Here is a 20,313-nt window from a genome sequence, read left to right as displayed (position 1 = left end):
ATCTTTCTCCTTGAAAAAAAATCTTTCTCTCGTCTCCCCCGTCATGTTTGTTGTCCTCCCTCCTCCATCGTCGGCACCGTCGCTGGTTACCCCTGGCGACCGGCTTGTTGGAAAATCACCATCTCCATGCTGTGCTGTGCTGCGGTTGCCACGGCAACATGCTGCGACAGCAAACCCCCGTCAGCATCAGAGCAGTAATCGTTGTCGTAGGCTGAGTCTCAATCTCCGCCTCGAAGCCTGAGCACTGAACGCCATGTCTGCAGTGTGTGTGTGTGTGTGTGTGTGTGTGTGTGTGAGAGACGCCAGCTAAGAGCCTAACCTGGGCTCAAACCGTTTTATTTATTGTCACCACGCTCAAAGAAAAACCACCTCAAAACACATAAAACTCAACAACTTCATAAGATTAAAACAGAAACCTTCAACATGTTTTCTTAACTTGAGTTTGTTTCTTTTGAACGCAGAAAAAAAAAAAAACATCAATAAAACCTTGCAGAGGATTTCACTTTCACATCTTTAGTTTCTGATCAGGTCTTCAGGGCACCGGTGGCCTAGTGGTTGTTGTGCGTACCCCATGCGAGGAGGACGTGGTTTCAGGTTTAAAATAATATTTATCTCTAATTCAAAGTTAATATTTTTGGGCTGTAAAGCTCAATAAATAAAAACTACAAATATGGAGTTGGGGGGGGGGGGGTTCTCCCGTCTCTTGGGCCCCAAACTCCTCCAGTCCGCCCCTGTTAGTCAGAAAACATCCACCCTCATCTTCATCAGCCGGAGCTTCATCAGCCAGCGGACACACAGACAGGAATCACAGGTGGACGGAGAGACAGACAGGTGGAGAGAGAGACAGACAGGTGGAGAGAGAGAGAGAGAGAGACGGACATGATGAGTGCTGCCTTCACGGACCTCCTCCTCCTCTGAATCACGGAAGAACACCACCATGAAGCGTTTGATGGCGCTCTGCTGTGAACCGGTGAGTCCACACCGACACACACCGACAATTAATCCCGAAAACACACCTCGCTGACCGGACTCATTAACGACACGTTACGGGGGGCTCCGCGCGGAGGATTTCACCTCTTAATCGTTTTAACACCTGTAGACATCTGGCGGGAAATCTACGTCACTTTAGATTGTAATTTACGTTTTTTTTAGTTTATTTTTTTAAAGACATTTATTTATTGGTCAGGTATCTGAGAGGGTCCGCGGAGGATCCGGATCAGGAGCAGACATGTTGTGCAGGCCGGATACATGATGCTGCTCTGCCTCCATCATCATGTTTATCTCGTTATCTGATTGATTTCTGATCGATGGATTATAAACTAAAGGATTCAAATAAGCACATAAAGCTCTGAGGACGACAGTTAAACACGAAGGGGTTTTTTTATTCTCCATAAATCTGATTTCTTTGTTAAATCCTGTTTTTTTTTTTTTCTCACAGGTGACATTTTTTCAATGAGCTCCAGGTTCACCCCCATGTTGTTTTCCGGCAGGTATTCGACTAATTAAATTCTTTATTTACTCAAATACTGTCCCTCAAAGTGAAATGTTTTTATGCTTAAGGGGGAAGCGTCTTTTTATTTGACATGTTTTTATAAATGACAGAAACGTGAAATGAGTCTGTGTCGGAGGTTTCGGTGCTCAGTATTTTTCCATTAAGAGGTTTCACTCTTCACTGAAATCAGGTTGGATAGATCAGTGTGCATGTGAGTTCATGTTATCTATTTATTACCTTTATGACATCACAACTGTCAATTTGTTTACTCTGATGTGTTTACAGCCTGATTTAAGGCCTCCAAACAGTTCAACAAAACAAGAGGCTATATATACTTACATGGTTTAATGTCACCTTCAGATCTGCATTAAAGTACATTCAGGTGTTTTGCGCTGAAAAAGATTTGCCAAATGTATCATCCCTGTCTTCAAAGCCATCAGACTCCATTGACAAGCTGTCATTTTACCTCACAGAACAAAGGAGATGCTGGGTTAAGGGTTAGGGTTAACCCTTTTTTTGTCAGCGTTAACGAGTTAATTGCGATTTGATTGTTGGCTATTTTGTCCATTTAGGCCCACCGTAGCTAAGCCACAGCACTGGAAATGGACGTTGGCTCATTACACTTTTAAAAAACTCCCAGACCGGGGGGTGCTGATGACCTAGTCGTGGTTAGGTCGTGCCCCCTGTACGGAGGCTATATGGTGCTTCAGAGCTGGTGTAACAGCTGCTTGTGGTTCTCGAGTATCCATGAATGCCACTTCATGTGTGTGTAGTGTTTACTTTGTTTTCACCGGTTCACCTTCTAACCACCAGTCAAGTTGCTATGAAGGAAATCCAGAGGAGTAAACACTCTGATAAAGAGAGAGAGATCTCCCTCCCTTTGGGTTTCTCCGCATCCTTAATGGGCGACCTCAGAGGAGAGCTGGATCTCTGCGGACCACCAAGTCGGATCCCCGTGGAGGATTAATGAAATCAACCAGAAGGTGTCGAGGGGTTGTGGTGTTTGCACAAATGGCCGGTGTGATGCTCCGAGGTGCATTTAAAACATGCATTCATGTCTTGGATTGAGTCCCTGTACTCCTCCGGTTTCCCCAGGTGTAACTCCTCAAGTGGAACTTTGTCTTCATTACATCGTTTACATCGTGCTGACAGCGAGCTGAGGCGTGTTGCAGTTTGTCTGCATGTTGGTTTTCTTAATTAGAAGAAATCCCATCTTCATTATAGGGAAAGTAAAAGTATCATCAGCATACCAACGAACCAAACGTCCAAACGTAGTATGATCACTCCTTTCAGTCAAAATGGATTTCCCAAGCAATCTACTTTCCAACCAACTATCAACCAACCCCCCAGCCAAACAGCTTACCAATCTACCTTTCTACCAACTCACTGAAGGATTGGCCAACCAAACAAGACACAAACCTTCCTGTTTAACCCCCTCAACCTTAAATACTGACCACCAGCCCTCCGATCTTCCAACCTTCTACAATTCTCTTATCAGACTCTTTTATCCAAAGCGACGTACATCAGAGAGTAAGAACAACACAAGCAAGGATCTAGAAAAAAGGGAACAATGTCAGTAAGAGCAAACGATCAGCTTTGAGTCTGATTGGACACACAGGTGCTGACAGGAAGTGACCAGAGGCAAAGCACAACATTGAGGGCAGTTCTTGAGAGCTCTAATCAGTATAGAAACCATCTTATAAGTCGTCATTATCAAACAAAAATCATCGTCATTACCATCATCATCATCAATAATATGGAGACCATCATCCCTTCCGACCATCAACCTTACCGACCATCCTCTGTTTTTGCCAACCGACCAAAGGCATGTCCCAAGAAACCTTCTATGAAACGTCTTATCGACCAACCAACTGACCAAGGAGTCACACAATCAACCAACCGTCCAAACTGCAAACAAGTCCAGCAACCGACCTTTCTACCTACCGATCTATGAACATATGTAGAAGAGTAAATGCTCTTGAACAATCGGACCAAGACTATGGCTTGTGAATCGAGGATCTGTTTATTTCTCTTGGAGCAGTTCTTATATAACATCCCAATCATCCCGTTATGGGCAATCATCACACTGGGCAATTACAACATATGTGCTATATAAAGACCATTTCCTAGAAGTTTCTTGGCCGGACAAACTGCTCTGTTACCAGGACAGGGTGGCTGTGTATGTGTGTACGTGTATCAGAACATGATCTTATGACCTGGCTAAATTCAGAGGTTAGATAACTATTGGTTTGTGCCTGTTGCTGTCCAGATTGTGTATTTCTGCTATGATTCAACCTTTCAAACTACAACATAATCCTTTGGGGGTTAGCAAACCCACAAACAATAACAGATCAACACATCATTACTTCAATAGTCATCAATATCCATCAATCAATATAAGTAAGGGCGAAAAACCTGGACCAGGACTGAAGGAGGGCTAAACCAACCAACCTGCTGACCTCAGCCGACCAAAAAAACAATAAACCAACCAACCAAAAAACCCACTCCATGTTAGATACACATGTGTAACAATATGCTCGATTAAATTGATGTTTTTGACCCAAACGTTTTGATCTAATTGTGTTTTTGTTTTTTTGTCTCCGCAGCGTCTCTCTGGTACAGACGTGTAGCGATGGTGTATGCTCAGTCTTCAAATACAGTCGGAGTCAACCCATCCCTCTACTCTCCATCTTTCACATATCAGATGTCATTTAACTACTCTGCGAAGGAAAACGCGACTGTCCTGGCAACCTTACCCACAACCCCCCTCTGCAGCCTCGAGGGCCAGCTGAACCGGACCTCGGCGTCCTATGAGCTGACGACGGGCGAGGCGGTCGTCCTGGGATTGGTTTTCGGGGTCCTCTGGTTGGTCTCCATCCTGGGAAATGCCCTCGTCTGCCTGGTCATCCACCGGAGCCGGCGGACTCAGTCCACCACCAATTACTTCGTGGTGTCTATGGCCTGCGCGGACCTGCTCATGAGCCTGGGTTGCGCCCCGTTCATCCTCCTTCAGGTCGCTGCGGGACAATGGCCGCTGAGCGCCGCGGCCTGCAAGATCGTGCGCTACCTGCAGCACCTGTGCGCCGGCGTGCAGGTCTACGTCCTGCTCTCCATCTCTGTGGACCGCTTCTACACGATCGTCTACCCGCTCAGCTTCAAGGTGTCCAGAGAGAAAGCCAAGAAGATGATCCTGGCCTCGTGGTTGTTCGACGCCGCCTTTGTGTCGCCCTGCCTCTTCTTCTACGGCTCCGCGTCTTCAGTCAGCGGTCACTGTGACTTCTTTCTCCCGGACAGCTGGGGCAGTATAACCTACGCCGCCTTTCACCTCCTGTTTGGTTATCTGGTCCCGGTTGGGCTGCTGGTGTCGTTCTACCAGCGGGTCGTTCGCTACATCTGGAGGATAAGCGCCGACGGACACACAGTGCGCCGGACGATGAACATCGTCCCGCGGACTAAAGTCAAGACCATCAAGATGTTCCTCATGCTCAACACAGTTTTCTTCCTCACATGGACGCCCTTCTACATCGCCCAGCTGTGGCACCCCAGGGAGTCCGACGGACCCGGTAGGCGGGGCCTGCTGTTCTTCACGGCCATCGCCTGGATCTCCTTCAGCTCCTCGGCCTCCAAACCGACCCTGTACTCGGTCTACAATGCAAACTTCAGACGGGGCATGAGGGAGACCTTCTGCATGTCGTCGATGAAATGTTACCGCAGTAATGCGTACACCATCACGGCCAGCTCCCGCATGGCCAAAAAGAACTACATCGGGGTGGTGGAAATCCCGGCGCAGGCTAAGACGGGTACAAAGGACTCGGTTTACGATACGTTTGACCGAGAGGGGAAGGAAAAGAAGGTCGCATGGACCACTAACGCCAACCCTCCAAATACTTTTGTCTAAGTGAGTCGGGACGGTCTCAGACTTTGAACGTAGAAATGAACTGAAACAGCACAGTGTCAGTGTTGACAGGTCAGCTAGCTGGGACTAACATGCTAGCCCCCCCCCCCCCCCCCCCCCCTCCCCCCCAAAACAAGTCTCTCACAGGAACAGAATGTTTTCAGTTGGTAAAATAAAGGGCTTTTTTCAGATGTAACCAGCTGGCCGGCAGCCATATTGGAGGTTCTCAGCAGCTCTGAAGAGCTAGCTGGTTTTATATTTCAGATTGTAGTCATCACTTATTGTGCTGTGTTTTGATGATTAGGTTTTTTTTCTGCATTGTTTTATCAGATCTTGCGTTATGATGTCAGCTTGTCAGCTAGCTAACCCTCGTCTGTGGCCTCTATCGGTGACCTGCTGTCGATGCATCTAATGGCTTCAGTCGTGTGTTTGGTAGAAGCTAACGTCCGTTGTGGCTACTCGCTGTGTGTTAACATCATCATCTTTGTTACACGGCTGTCATGATGCCAGATTTTTAAACCTCGATATGAAGATCGTTTTAATAAAATGATATCGATACCTGTTTCAATACAACAACAACAACAAAAGGTTGTTTTTTTGTTTTTAATTCCCAAACTTCCGGTAAACTCCTTCAATCTTCTTTTTTATTGTTTACACTTATCTTATGTCGAAGTTTAAAGTTCTGTTACCATGACAACCCTACTTCTTCATACACACTATGAATTCAGTCGAGTCGTGAGATGCTTATACGTAACACTACATGTGGTATCAGATGTTTGTCGGGATAATGTGTTATGAACAAATGAATTATTCTTTTATCATTTTAAATATAATAATTAGTAAAATCAGCAAAAATAAAAGACGCACTTTGTCTCTCTGTAGTTTGTTTTTATATGCTTCTGCAGTTCTCCATATTTCTTATTCTTAACCCTGAGACAGAGAAGTGATTGGACCCTTCACTTTGCATCTATATGTATTTATTTACACAAAGGGAAAAATAGAAGAAACATAAAACATGAAGAAGGGAACATACAAATAACTTCTTGAGGGAAACAGATTCATTAAAATCAGGGGTGTCCAAAGTGCGGCCCGAGGGCCATTTGCGGCCCTTGGGGGCCCACGGGGGATCAATAAAGTTTATCTTTATCTTTATCTTTTATTTTTGAGGGGATTTTTTGCGGCCCGTGACTTCAAATGAAGAATCAGAAGATTTTGATTAAGATTGGCACATTATCTTATTTTTATTTTTCATGTTAACAAGGGCTGAACAATATTCCTAAAATACAAAATCTTTTTTTTTTTTTTTTTAATCTACAGCTTTTTACTATTTTCCACATTTTTTTATAAACTATGAAAAAAAACGTAAGCAAAGTTTTTGTTTAACCATTTAATGACCTGAACTAAATGCACAAAGCTTTTCCAAAAACATGAACCACGTTACAGGTTTGATTCTGAGAAAAAAACAAATAAAGTAGAACAAAGAAATCAAGAGTTTCTTTAGCGAGTCTTTTGATTCTGATCTAAAAATCCTTTTCAACTATATTTTAAAAAACAAAACCTGTGGCCCGCGAGCGATTCTAACACGACAATTTTGGCCCGCAAGAAAAAAAGGTTGGACACCACTGATTAAAATGATTATTTTACCTTTTTGTCTGCCGCTCTACTGCATACATACAATCTCCAGGTCGATAGGTGGCGGTACTGCGTCTTTAAGCTCGACTCACCCGTCAAATCAGAAGACGAAGAGGAAGAAAATCTCGCGAGAAGCTGACGTAATCCTCTACGTCAACAGGAAACGTGAAAAATAAACAACAGAGGCCAGCGATCTCCGTTAGCTGTCCGTGTTTTTAACTGAACGCGGATTTAATTTGTTGTTTCATCGACGTCTTTGTTTCCTCCGCGGGCTTTTGTTCATCTCCGAGGTGTTAGCTGAGAGAAGCTAACGGAGCTAGCTGCCTTCACGGTAGCGTCAAAACCAAAATGGATGATAACAAGGTGAGAAGCTAACAGCTACATGCTAACGAACAGTTTACATATAATAAGAGTTTCTTTGTTTAAAGTAGAAACACAGGTACAATTCATCTTTAAACACACAGGTACAGTTCATCTTTAAACACACAGGTACAGTTCATCTTTAAACACACAGGTACAGTTCATCTTTAAACACACAGGTACAGTTCATCTTTAAACACACAGGTACAGTTCATCTTTAAACACACAGGTACAGTTCACCTTTAAACACACAGGTACAGTTCATCTTTAAACACACAGGTACAGTTCATCTTTAAACACACAGGTACAGTTCACCTTTAAACACACAGGTACAGTTCATCTTTAAACACACAGGTACAGTTCATCTTTAAACACACAGGTACAGTTCATCTTTAAACACACAGGTACAGTTCACCTTTAAACACACAGGTACAGTTCATCTTTAAACACACAGGTACAGTTCACCTTTAAACACACAGGTACAGTTCATCTTTAAACACACAGGTACAGTTCACCTTTAAACACACAGGTACAGTTCACCTTTAAACACACAGGTACAGTTCATCTTTAAACAATTGATTGATTTATTGATTAAATTTATTTCAGACATATCAAATAAAATAAAACAAATCAAAAATACAGAACAAAATGAAAAGCACGAAACAAAATAAATAAAAAACAATGTTCAAATTATTTCACAAAAAAGAAAATTAGAAATATTAAATTGAAATGTCTGAAAAGGAAAAAGTGTAAAACTTATTTAATCCTTTTCCACAGCTCAATAATTAATATTTATTAAATTAAATTAACTTCCTGTGTTCCTTATAATAAAATAAAATAATCCTTTATTTACTTTGTTACAGCAGCAAAGAGAAAAGATTACAAACAAAAAGTGAACACAGAACAATTTAAATAAACACTTTTTTTTTTAAATATACAGTGAAACACCGCCGGTTTAAACGTGCCTGGGCTGCAAAGTATTTATTTGTTTTACTAACAACTCCAAACGCAAAACCAACGTTGCAACGAGTGCGTTGCAGTAATTAAATAATATAACATTCGGATGCATCACGATGAAAAACACCTGACTTATCCGGACTAACTTTCTTGAGGGATCACAGGAGAGGGACGTTAAAGTACAGTTTGTCTCCAGCTGAGCGGAGACGTAACCCTGGTGCGGACCTGCACAGCCCAACAGAGAGACACAGCAGCTTCCCCGTGTGTCACTCACAGAATTAGAGCAGTGAGAGGATGCATACTGGCCTTTTTGGATGAAGTGATAGATGATCTCTTCAAATTCCTGGTTTTAAAATCTGGCCCTTTTGAATTTATAATTGAATAGCCCTGCTCTAGGCTCTCCAGTGGTCCGATACAGTTTGATTTGAATTAGTTTCATATCAAAGCTTTAAATTCTGTTATCACAACAACCCTGCTGACTTGTTTCTGTCGTCAGATGGTGGCTGGCAAAGTGAAGAAACCTGGCAAACGGGGACGCAAACCTGCAAAGATCGACCTGAAGGCCAAACTGGAGCGAAGCCGTCAGAGCGCGAGAGAGTGTCGAGCCCGGAAGAAGCTGAGGTACCAGTACCTGGAGGAACTGGTTTCCAGTAAGGAGAGAGCCATCTGCGCCCTGCGGGAGGAGCTGGAGATGGTGAGGGGACATTTCAATCTTTTCATAAATGTAATGTTTCAACATTTTCATCTGCTTTTTATTTATAATCAATCCTAAAACGCAAAGTGAGGCTGAGATCAGGCCGGAGATATTCTCATATTTGTGTTTATCTGTTAAAAGGCGAGCTGCTGCGTTTTGAACGAGCTGAAGATGATTAAGATAACGGTTCAATAAGAGCACCGGTGATTTAATGCTTCTGTTCATCATTTAATAGAGGCATCGTTCATTTTGACGACCTGAATGTTTCCCGCTCTATCAGCTGATCGTTTTACATTCTGGATGTTTATTGTCGTTGTTTTTGTGTGTTTTTCGTCTGCAGTACAAGCAGTGGTGTTCGGCCATGGATCAGGGGAAGATCCCGTCGGAGATCAAAGCTCTGCTGACGGGAGACGAGCAGAAGCTGCCTCCAGGGGGCAGCAGCACCAAGACGTCCAAGAACAAGAACAACATCAGCAGCAGTAACGGCTGAACGGGAACGTGGACCTGTGAGAGACTCGGTGTGTTTAACCTGCTGCTGCTGCTGCTGATGATTCTGTCCGCTTCACACACACACACACACACACACACACACACACACACACACACACACACACACACACACACACGTAGCTACAGGCTCCAGTACTTTTCTTCTTGTTAATCTCAGATCGACGACATTAAGAGGATTCTCTGTAATGATCCCACAAACCTTCAGTTCTTCTTGTTTATGTTCCCCTCCATCACTCAGTCATGTGACTCATGAATAATGATCAATACGTCATTTATGGATGTTTTTTTTTCATGTTTAGATTGTTTTTAGGGGTTAACTTCAGAGACAGGACAGTGGACAGAGTCAGAAATCAGAGAGAGAGAGAGAGAGAAGGGAATGACGTGGCGCCCCCCTCACCGTCATCTGTATGTCGGTGTTTTGTTTTTTATTCTCTTATTTATTTCTGTGTCACAAACCGACTTTAACCTGCTCGTCTTAGGGCGTGTGTCCACCTGGCGTCTTCTTTTTTCCAGTTGTTCCAAATGAGGAGCGAGCGTTTTTTGTCTGCAGCAGGCGGAGAAAAGGCGCCGCGCTCACCGTCCTGTTCCCTTTTTTTTATACCGCTGCTTCTCCCGCTCCGCCTCACTCTGTAGATGAACTTTGTGTTTCTGCTCTTTTGACGAGATTCATCAGCGGTGCCTTAAAGACACTCAAATAAGAAAAGACGTGTTTTTGAAGTGTTTCACTGGATATTCTGTCACGTCAGGTGATTGTGACGTGTGTGGCGGCGGATCTATGATGACACATATTGTAATGGTCGTCCTCCATCGGTGGGTTTACGAGAGCGATGTAACAGCGGACACCTCTCTCTCGCTCGAGCGTGGGAAAGTGATTATATGTGGATAGAAAAAAGGTCGGCCAAACACACACCTGTAGGAAACACTGCAGCATTTATTTAAAAAATGTTTTAATCGACAATAAACGGCGTCCGTGGAGTCGATCTTTACGACGAACCTGTAAAACGTGCGTCATGTTGTCAGGGCGGTTTCCTCTGAAACCTAAAGCTGAAATTTATCCAATTAGCTTCAAATTTCCAACTCAGCTTTCCTTCTTCTCTGAACAGACGATCGTTAAAAACGTGTCGTCTTGATGGCGTCTATGAGTCCCATGACTGACCTGTATTTAGTAACCGTCACATTCACTACACGAGTTGTCGACTGCCGTTGGAAACGTTGGATTTCATTTTCTGTTTTTTTTAAATCCATCAAGGAGCTCCAATCATGTTTTTTAAATATGAAGGTGTTTTTAAGAAGTCGTCCCTCCTGAGTTTAGAACGCAGACAGGAAGTCAGACGAGGGAATGAAATGTACAGAGATGTCGAAAGAGTGTGTCGGATATATTTTTGTATTTTTACGTGTGGGCTCAGAGAAAGCTCGTTTTTCATTTTGTGAGTGTTTCGTTAAAAGTTTGGACTTTTCCTTCCCTTCATGCCTGAAGTTATAACTTCTCTCTATCCGTCATTATGAACATTTATAAGCTCTTGATTTTTGTGTCTTTTTTTTGTTACAAATACTTTGTGCACTTTCTTATGTTTGGCTGAAGCACTTTGTTAGACGATTGTAGCTCGAGGCTTTGCAACATTTCATCTCTGAACTCGTGTTTGTCAAAGAAAATAAAAACGTGTTTGACCACTAGAGGGCGCTGTGTGTGAACTCCTTGTTTCAACTTTTCTAATATTTTTAACACTTTAAAACAATCCAAAGAGGAAACACAACTTCGTTCTATAAGTACAAGAAATGAGTCCTGATTAAAAACAGTTTTAGTCGCACTTTTCAAAATAATCTGTTCCTATCAAGCAAAACATCTTTTGCATACAGCTTTCATTAAAGGTCACATATCCTCCTCCTCCTCTTCTTCAGTTTAAATAAGTCTCAGAGCTCCTCAAAACATGTGTGTGAAGTTTCTTGTTCTAAATCCACTCTGATCCTGTATTTGATCATGTCTATAAACCCCTCCATTTCAGCCCTGCTCAGAACAGGCTGTTTCTGTGTCTGTACCTTTAAATATGTAAATGAGCTGTGTCTGACCACGCCCCCTCTCTGGAAGGTCTTGGGTGTACTCGGTGCTTTCTTGCTCCATGTCCTATTGTTTACGGTGAGAAGGCAGACTCAGAGGGCAGAACAAACACCTAGCTGTGGGAGTGTCACCCACCTGGGGGAGGGGCTACTGCCCTTTGTGATGTCATGAAGGGAAAATCTCCAAACAGCCTGTTTGAGCACACGTTTTCTGAAAAGTGGAGCAGGAAAAAGACGGAGAGGATGGACTTTTCTCATCATTGGGGGGTTTGTAGATGGAGTAGAGACACATGTTAGAGGAAGAGAAACATGGAGAAGAGATTTTTAAGAGTCTTCGTCTGCAGAGAGAGTGAGACAGACTTTGGATCTATAAAATAAAATATGAACAATTAATGTTTAAATTGACCTGCTCCTTGTTATGAGGTCACTCATTATTAAATGAATCTCTGCAGTCACACACAGCAGATCATTACTGACAGAAGTCGTATTGTTAAAGTTTCATTCAGACTTTCCGTTCCATCACACACTCGTACATTGTGTTACGTGCAGAGTGTAATTAGACCGCGGTCCTGTGTTAGCATGTTGGCGTCCTCCAGCTCTGCAGCAGCAGCAGCTTTGATCGTTTCATCCTCATTCATCAGTGCGAGGTAGCCATGCGCGCTAATCGCTCCAGAATGAGAAACCTTTTCAGAGTTCTTCTGCTTATCACGTCCCTTTTGTCCTCGCAGTCTGCTCACCGTCCTGAAACTGAGGAATACGGAGGGACATTAAACGCTGCACGACGAAAAACCTGCTGGAGACTCAGCTGATCCAAAAACATCACCAAACTTTAGACTACAAATTAAAGAATACAAACCCATACATGTTGCAAAATATTATTATTATGATTATTATTAATAATAATAATAATAATAATCATAATAATCATAATAATCATAATAACTTTATTTATATAGCACCTTTTAAAAACACAGGTTTACAAAGTGCTTTGACAAACAGCAAAAACAAGAACAAACTTTTAACTTTATTTTTTTGGGGCATTTTTGCCTAATTTGATAAGACAGCTGAAGAGAGACAGACTCCTCTGTAACGCCTCTGTTACGACCTCTGAAGGTGGTACAGAGGGGGGATCACTTTGTCCCATCATTATGCCTCCGGGACATTCAGATTGAAGGCAAAACGACACAGGGGTGTAAATATAAGAAAATATTACGGTTTGAAACGGCAGTCTGAATAGAGTTAGTGACAACTTTAATACAATCAAACTTATTTTGGCAACCCATAGAGTCGCCCCCTGCTGGAAAAACAGAACGTAAGCAGGTTTTGGGCAATAGAATAGATAGAATAGAATTACTTTATTGATCCCAAACTGAGAAATTGTGGCGTTACAGAAGCAGGTTGTCCAAACACACAATATTAGCAAATCTAAACACAATATAATATTAAATACAAAGTAAATAAGCACTAAAAATATCCAAACTAAGAATGGGAATATATAATATACCGTATTGGTCCGAATATAAGACGGCCTTTTTCCCCATCGAAATAGGTCCGAAAAAGTCGGAGGTCTTATATTCGGGGTCTAGTATTCAGAGCGCAGCTCTAATTGTTCGTCTGTCCCTTTAAATGTCAATACACATGACGCGCTCTGAGAGGAGCAATGACAGTAAGAGCGAACACAGCGGGGCGGAGGACGTGTGTGAGGAATAGGAGACATCGGAGGAGAAGTTTGGCGAGTTTTAGTTTAGCGGTAGTTTAGTTAAAAGTGTTGCCTGTATTTCCTCTGTTATTTAAAAATGTTAAAAACATGTTGATAATATTTCTTGATTGTTAATCGATTTTAATTTTGAATCATACTGTACATAGTTCGCCCTTGTGAAACACTTTGTTTTGAAAAGTGCCGTAGGCCTATACCGATAAATACGGTATGTTAATTATTATTATAATTATTAATACAACAGGTGTTTAATTCAATGTGTTTTTAATATTGTTATTTTCAAATAAAATGAAGTTCTTTAAAAAAAGTTCTTCTAGATCTGGTCTGCAAATCTTTTTTTCTAAATGTGAGTGTTGAAAAACGGGGGTCGTCTTATAATCAGGGTCGTCTTATATTCGGACCAATACGGTAATAATCTTTGGCTTCACTTTTGTAATCAAGACGATACACCTATTTTTATTTTGGTGTGTGTTGGTTATTTTCTGTCCGCTCACTGTGGGTGTACTGCGCCTTTAAGAAGCCTGTTGAGTTCATTTGACTGGAGCTTCGATGACGTAATCCTTTTATTTTTATCGCAGTGACCTCATCTCTTATGGCAGCAGCAGCAGCAGCAGCAGCGGCGGCGGCAGAGAGTCACCCTCCGCTGCCTTTAGTCTCCAACTTACCAGCTTCTACTTTCTGTCTTTAACCCTCCAAACCGACAACAAACCCCGGGTCCGACTCGGTCCAGAACCCGCGAGGAGCCGTTTGGACCTGTGACGTCGAGTTTTCAAACGGTGAGTTAACCGTTAACGTCCGCTTCAAAAAAGTCTTAAATCAGCATCTGGTAAAGTTCCGTTAACGGGGCCTAAAGTTAAAGTTTAGTCCCGTGTATGTGTGTATGTCGGGGGGAACACGGAGCAGGAAAATGTCGCTGTTTTTTGGGGTGTTTTTACGGTGGTCACTCCGTCCGTAACATCGGAACAGACCAACAAAATGTCCTTCAACAACACCAGACCCCGTTTGAAAAGTGCAGAATTTAAGCGGAGTTAAAGTTATAAAGACATATTTTCTGACATAACGATCTTTTTTAAAGTGTATAATTATAATTAAAAACCATAAGAAGAAACTCTAACGTTAAAAAATATAACCTTAACTCTTATTTAAAACTTTTATACCTTTTAAATACAGCTTACATAACCTTTTATTAGCTGACATCAGTCCTGTTGATTAATGCCAAACCTCGTTTAAAAAAATGAAGATTTTAGAAGAGGAAACGTACGGAAGAGGATTAGGGTCAGACAGAAGATATTTCCATTATAAACTTCAAGAAAAAAAGTCGAACTGTCCAGAATAAAGTTAAAGTACGACTTCGAGATTTAAGTCACAATTTTCTAGAATTAAGTCGAAATATCAAGAAAAAAGTTGAAATTTCGAGCTTAAAGTTAAAATACAAATTCGAGAAAAAAGTCAAAATGTCACGAATAAAGTTGAGATGTCGAGTAAAAAACAGTTTTGGAAAATTAAGTTGAAATGTTGAGGAAAAAAAGGTAAAATGTCGTTAATATAGTTAAAATACAAGTTTGAATAAAGTGAAAATTTCGAGGATAAAATCTAAATGTCTAATATATATATATATATTTTTTTTTTTAAATATATATTTATTTTTGGGCTTTTGGGACCTTTATCGGAGAGATAGGACAGTGGATAGAGTTGGAAGTCAGGGAGAGAGAGAGTGGGGATTGACATGCAGGAAGGGAGCCACAGGTCGGATTCGAACCCGGGCCGCCCGCACGCACACTACCCAATGCGCCACCAGCGCCCCAAAATGTCTAATATAAAGTTGAAATTTCATTTAAAAATTTAATTAGAAATATCAGGAATAAAAGTTGGATGTCAAGTTGGAAAAAAAATTGAAATCTAGAGATAAAAGTAGTATACAAAGTGGAGAATCGAGTTGGAAAACAACTTAGAAAATAAAGTTGAAATGTCGAGGAAAGAAGTTGAAATTTCGTGAATAAAGTTAAAATACAAATTCGAAAATGAAATCAAAATAATATTCTGAGGATGTTGAATAAAAAAGGCGAAATGTCAAAATACAAGAAGATACAGATTTTCAGCTCGTTGAGGAAGTCGTGTTCAGCTCTGTTTGTTTTTGTCCCTGAGAGCAGACTTAAAGGTCACTCTGACGACAGAATCTCTTTAAAATGCGAGCGATGGAGGGCAGCGGCGTTGTGCTGCTGCAGGTGATGAACAGGTGGATCTCACCTGCAGAACGTCCGTGCTGATCGTTATAACAGTCGGTAACACGGGTCAGGGGGAAGAAAGAAAGGTAACAGACTAAAAATATGCTAAGCTCCGTTCAGAGCAAAGGTGTAATAAAACGTAACCTGTGAATATTCCACCTTCCTGATTGGTCTGAAGTCGATGACATCACCCTGAGGTGCTCCACTTCCCTCAGACATTATCGGCTCACTTGTTACAAACAGGAGGTCGTCATGTCTTCAGATATCTCCTCTGGGAATCGAACCTCAGCTGGTTTGTCGGCCGAGTGCTGACTCGGCACTCGCGGCATAATGACATCATCACAGCCCTGGATGACAACATGGAGTCTGTCTGGCGATCGGCTGCAGGGCTGACTCAACATGTGTGAGAGCTTCTTTTTTCAATTTAATCAGTCCAGTCGTCATGAAACTAGAATTTAAACTTGGATACGATGACAGTCGACCTAACGACAGGCTGAGAGCTGAGGTGGGTTTTAAGCGTCCTCACAAACCGTTATACGCCGTCCGCCATCAGTCAGGTCAGCTAGAGATCACTCAGACGTGTAAATACACACCCCCGTCGGTTATAAATCTTTTAATCCGTGTTAGTCCTGTCTGAGGTGAGCGTTACCTGTGTGTGTGTGTGTGTGTGTGTGTGTGTGTGTGTGTGTGTGTGTGTGTGTGTGTGTGTGTGTGTGTGTGTGTGTGTGTGTGTGTGTGTGTGTGTGTGTGTGTGTGTGTGTGTGTGTGTGTGTGTGTGTGTGTGTGTGTGTGTGTGTGTGTGTGTGTGTGTGTGTGTGTGTGTGTGTGTGTGTGTGTGTGTGTGTGTGTGTGTGTGTGTGTGTGTGTGTGTGTGTGTGTGTGTGTGTGTGTGTGTGTGTGTGTGTGTGTGTGTGTGTGATGTCGGCGAGGGGTTAAAGTCCTCTGATTGGCCGCTGTCTCTGCTGAGTTATTAACCTTTGATCAGAGTCGTCCGACAGGTTAAACACCTGAACTCACCTGCTGCAGGTCAAATCTTTAATCTCCTCTCTGCTCATCGTGTCTCCGGATCGTTTTCTGGGTCACTCTCTGACTTCACAGGAAGTCGGGCGGAGGAGGATGATGTGGTTTTTGTTATGACATTCAGGAAATCACAGTTACTTAATTTTTACTTTTTGTTTTTATTCTGAACAGACCCAGCTTTTGTTCACGAGCGTCAGCTGTTTTTACAGGAATGACACAAACAGTCCTGAAATAGAGATGTGGTGATATTTATCCGTCTGAATCTGTCCACTTCCTCGCTGCACTGAAAATAAACTGTAACCACGGGCGTTTTAAAACCGTACAATCTTTATTTTAATAATCGATAGCATCACCAGAAGTCAAACTTCAGATCTCAAGTTTTATTTTTAACTAACAGAGAGAACACTCAAATCAAAATTGCACCAACAAAAACTTTTGGAAAAGAGGGAGGAGCTGAACACTAGACGTTTTTTAGGAACGATATTGGGCCTGTTTTAGCGCCCCAAATGGAGGGGGCGTGGCCTGATTAGAGGCCGGTCGCAACTGATTGTTGGTCCAAATAATCCTCAAGTGTGTTGGTGTGTCTACGATTATTTTACTGCTCCTGATCAAGTCGGAGAAGAGTCCATCAGGAAGTGTCCCCAACTGGATGTTGGGGGTACCTTTACAGCCCTGAGCCAAGGTGACATCGAGGTATGGGGGTCGAACCTCCGACCTTCCTGTTCAGAGACGACCGACTCTACCGACTGAGCCACAGCCGTTCATTTGAAAGTGTCCTCATGTCTGTGGTCTTCCACATTTTTCAAAAAGTATTTATTTTCAGGCGATTTTGGCCTTCGTTGGAGAGGACAGGTGATGAGACAGGAAGTGTTGGGAGGAGAGGGGGGGGGGGCGACATGAAGCAAAGGGCGGAGGTCGGATTCAAAACCACAACCGCTGTGATGAGGACTCCGTACATGGGGTCCCCGTCATAACCGCTACTAGACTAGCGTCTCCCACGTTTTTAAGATTTGAAAATCATCAAGTGTGTACTCCAGCCTGACTTCTTCTTCGTTTCAGTCTTAAGTAGTTCTGTGACCGTGCTACAGCTGAGCGAGTCGTTCAGTAATCTTCTTTTTTTTTTTTCACCTTTAGAATAAAACACTTTTTATCATTATTTCTTCCTTTTGATTTAATCTTCTTAAAAAAACTTCCCCGTTTGACTTATTTCGGAAGTTCCAGAACTCAAAATGAGCTCATTCTGTTTCAGTTTCTTGTAACAAAAATGTTTCTATGAATCATCTCTTGAATATCAGTGATTTATTTCTGGTGGCTGGTGTCCCCCCCCCCCTGTGACCTCCTGAGAAAACACTTTTATGAGAACGTGTTCAGAGACACGGTGTGACTCCCTGATGACATCTGTTCTCAGGGTTTTTTTTGGAGTCAGTAATTTGTCTGAGATCAGATGTCTGCAGAGGAATGTCCCGACACGAAGAATCATAATTGAATCCCATTTATTCTGTTTTATAGCGCGGAGGTAGAGACGCAGCCTCGGGCTCCAGCTGAAACTTCACAGGTTCAGAAACATTTCAATGACTTCACCACCGGGAGTTTTTTATTCATCCTCATGTCGTTATCTCTGAATCCTCGACAAGTTTAGTACCGCTGAAAACTGGAAGGTTTAAAAATGAGTTTGTTTCTTTCAAAACTACTTAAATAATGTTTTTAAAATCTTAAAGGAGCAGTATGTAACTGACCCCTAGTGGTTAAAATGGGTACTGCAGTCCAGATTCTAAACATCATAGAGAGCTGTCCTCCCCCCCCCCCCCCCCCCCCCCCCCCCCCTCTAGAGTCCATGCTCTCACAGGTCACCATGTGGTGGACTCTGAAGCTTCAGTGTTTATCCAGCTCTGCATGGGTCTGTAAACCTTTCTGTGTTCTAACCTCTCTCCATTTTTCAAAAAGCATCTCCAGGGGTAAAGTTTATCTGAGTTTAACTGTTTAAGGATCTGTGAGTGTCGGTGTGATGTGTGTGGGCTGCCACAGGAGGATGTTTGGGGATTTTCTTTCTGTCACTGCTGGTTTTTGCAACACGAGGGAATTTCCTGCTGCGAGGCTCTGAGTCAGGACGTTCACTTCAATGAGGAGGCGTTCAGAGGGCGCTCGGAGGTTATTATTAGACCATGTTCACTTTAATTATGAAAGCTGTTGATCTACATTCTCAGTCTGTTAAACATTTGAATCAAACATCCTCCTGTAACGAGAAGGAATCTGGTCGTAAAATGGACAAAAGCGGTTAGTTTCCACTCCCTCACGTTGTCTCGTTCTCTTTAGATCCTCGCTTGTTTTGTTCTTACTCTCTGATTTTCGTCGCTTTGGATAAAAACGTCTGATAAACGAATTGTAGAATTATTTCTCTGTAAGAATAGAGTCAAACTACCAAACGTTGATGGCGTACATTGAGGAACCAAAGTGAAAAGAAAAAAATCATAAAGTAAATTTTTTTTTTGGGTTTGTGTTTTTTCCTGCAGAGTGAGACCTCTTCAAGAAGACGAGGATGAAGGTGCAGAGTGATGTCATCAGCGCTCAGTCGGGAGAAAAGACGCTTTTTGTTTCATGCCGGCTGTGGTGTGAATGAGACCGACCCCCCCCCCCCTTCAAAAGACTCAACACACACACACACACACACACACACACACACACACACACACACACACACACACACACACACACACACACACACACACACACACACACACAGAGCGAGGTAGTTAGAGGGGGTCTGCCTTTTTTTTTCTCCTTTTAGAGCAGATTGAGTCTCTCTCTCTCTCTCTCTCTCGGGTTTTTTTTGGCCTCTGAGCGCCATCAGGATGACATCATACCCGACGGACACAATGGAGCTCTTCATCCTCTGAGGTTCCTCGCCAGGCCGCGTCACTGCGCTGGACTGCCGGGCCCCGGGACGCTCTACAAGGAAGGGGGGGAGAACAACTACGAGCAGGGGAGGGGGGTGGGGGGGGTGGGTGGGTGGGTAAGGGAGGGAGGGGGGGGGGAGTAGTTGTCTGACATGTCGGAGCATCCTGCAGGACCAGGATCGTGGTCCAGATGTGGGGCGGTGCGGGCGATCGGGGCGGAGGCTCTGGTGGCCCTGCTGGAGGGGGGTCTGGACCGGGTGGTGCTGATCGACAGCCGGCCCTTCGTGGACTACAACGCCTCGCACATCCTGGAGGCGGTGAACGTGAACTGCTCCAAGCTGATGAAGAGGAGGCTGCAGCAGGACAAGGTGCAGATCGCTGAGCTGCTGCAGCACTCGGCCAAGAAGAAGGTAAACGCACACGAGACACAACGAGTCACTCACAACCCGCCTGGCGCTCTTTAGAGCTCAAACTAAACTCCTGAAGTTTATCAGGCTGAGCGTCATTAACACAAACAGAAAGTCACAGTGAGCTGATGTGAGGGCACGAGTGTTTGATTTGATCTGTGTGTGTTTAACGCTGTGACGGCGTTCTGATGACTCAGAAGAAGAACGGGTGCAACCGCTTTATGCAACAGCGCTAAAAGATTAGAAACATGTTTAGAGAAATCAAAACACAAACCAAACCCTGAGTGTGTGAGGTAAACCTCTCTCTGTCTCTCTCTGTCTCTGTCTCTCTCTCTGTCTCTCTCTCTGTCTCTCTCTGTCTCTCCCTCTCTCTGTCTCTCTCTGTCTCTGTCTCTCTCTCTGTCTCTCTCTGTCTCTCTCTCTGTCTCTCTCTGTCTCTCTCTCTCTCTCTCTCT

The 20,313-nt window shown here is 43.1% G+C and overlaps 3 protein-coding genes across 3 annotated transcripts in view; all 3 read left to right on the top strand.

Annotated features, from left to right (window-relative positions):
• The first annotated feature begins 71 nt into the window (after nucleotides 1–71).
• On the top strand, nucleotides 72–5,496 carry gpr19 (G protein-coupled receptor 19). The gene is made up of 2 exons (XM_061029339.1): nucleotides 72–970; nucleotides 4,099–5,496. Exon 2 carries the CDS (start codon nucleotides 4,125–4,127, stop codon nucleotides 5,388–5,390), a length of 1,266 nt encoding a protein of 421 aa, XP_060885322.1. The 5' UTR covers nucleotides 72–970; nucleotides 4,099–4,124; the 3' UTR covers nucleotides 5,391–5,496.
• Nucleotides 5,497–7,159: 1,663 nt separating this feature from the next.
• crebl2 (cAMP responsive element binding protein-like 2) lies at nucleotides 7,160–11,214 on the top strand. The gene is made up of 3 exons (XM_061029833.1): nucleotides 7,160–7,382; nucleotides 8,833–9,030; nucleotides 9,371–11,214. The coding sequence occupies exons 1-3, from the start codon at nucleotides 7,368–7,370 to the stop codon at nucleotides 9,518–9,520; spliced, it is 363 nt and encodes a 120-aa protein (XP_060885816.1). The 5' UTR covers nucleotides 7,160–7,367; the 3' UTR covers nucleotides 9,521–11,214.
• Nucleotides 11,215–19,576: 8,362 nt separating this feature from the next.
• The window catches only part of dusp16 (dual specificity phosphatase 16), a 6,858-nt gene continuing 6,121 nt past the window's right edge, over nucleotides 19,577–20,313 (top strand). Inside the window, exon 1 of the mRNA XM_061030310.1 lies at nucleotides 19,577–19,861. Coding sequence (XP_060886293.1) covers nucleotides 19,604–19,861 — 258 coding nt within the window. The 5' untranslated portion in view covers nucleotides 19,577–19,603. The remainder of the gene's footprint in view (nucleotides 19,862–20,313) is intronic.

This window comes from Labrus mixtus, chromosome 22, assembly GCF_963584025.1.
Source record: "Labrus mixtus chromosome 22, fLabMix1.1, whole genome shotgun sequence".
NCBI lineage: Eukaryota > Metazoa > Chordata > Actinopteri > Labriformes > Labridae > Labrus > Labrus mixtus.
Note: the sequence above shows the minus strand (reverse complement) of the source record. Positions and strands in the feature narration are given on the sequence as shown.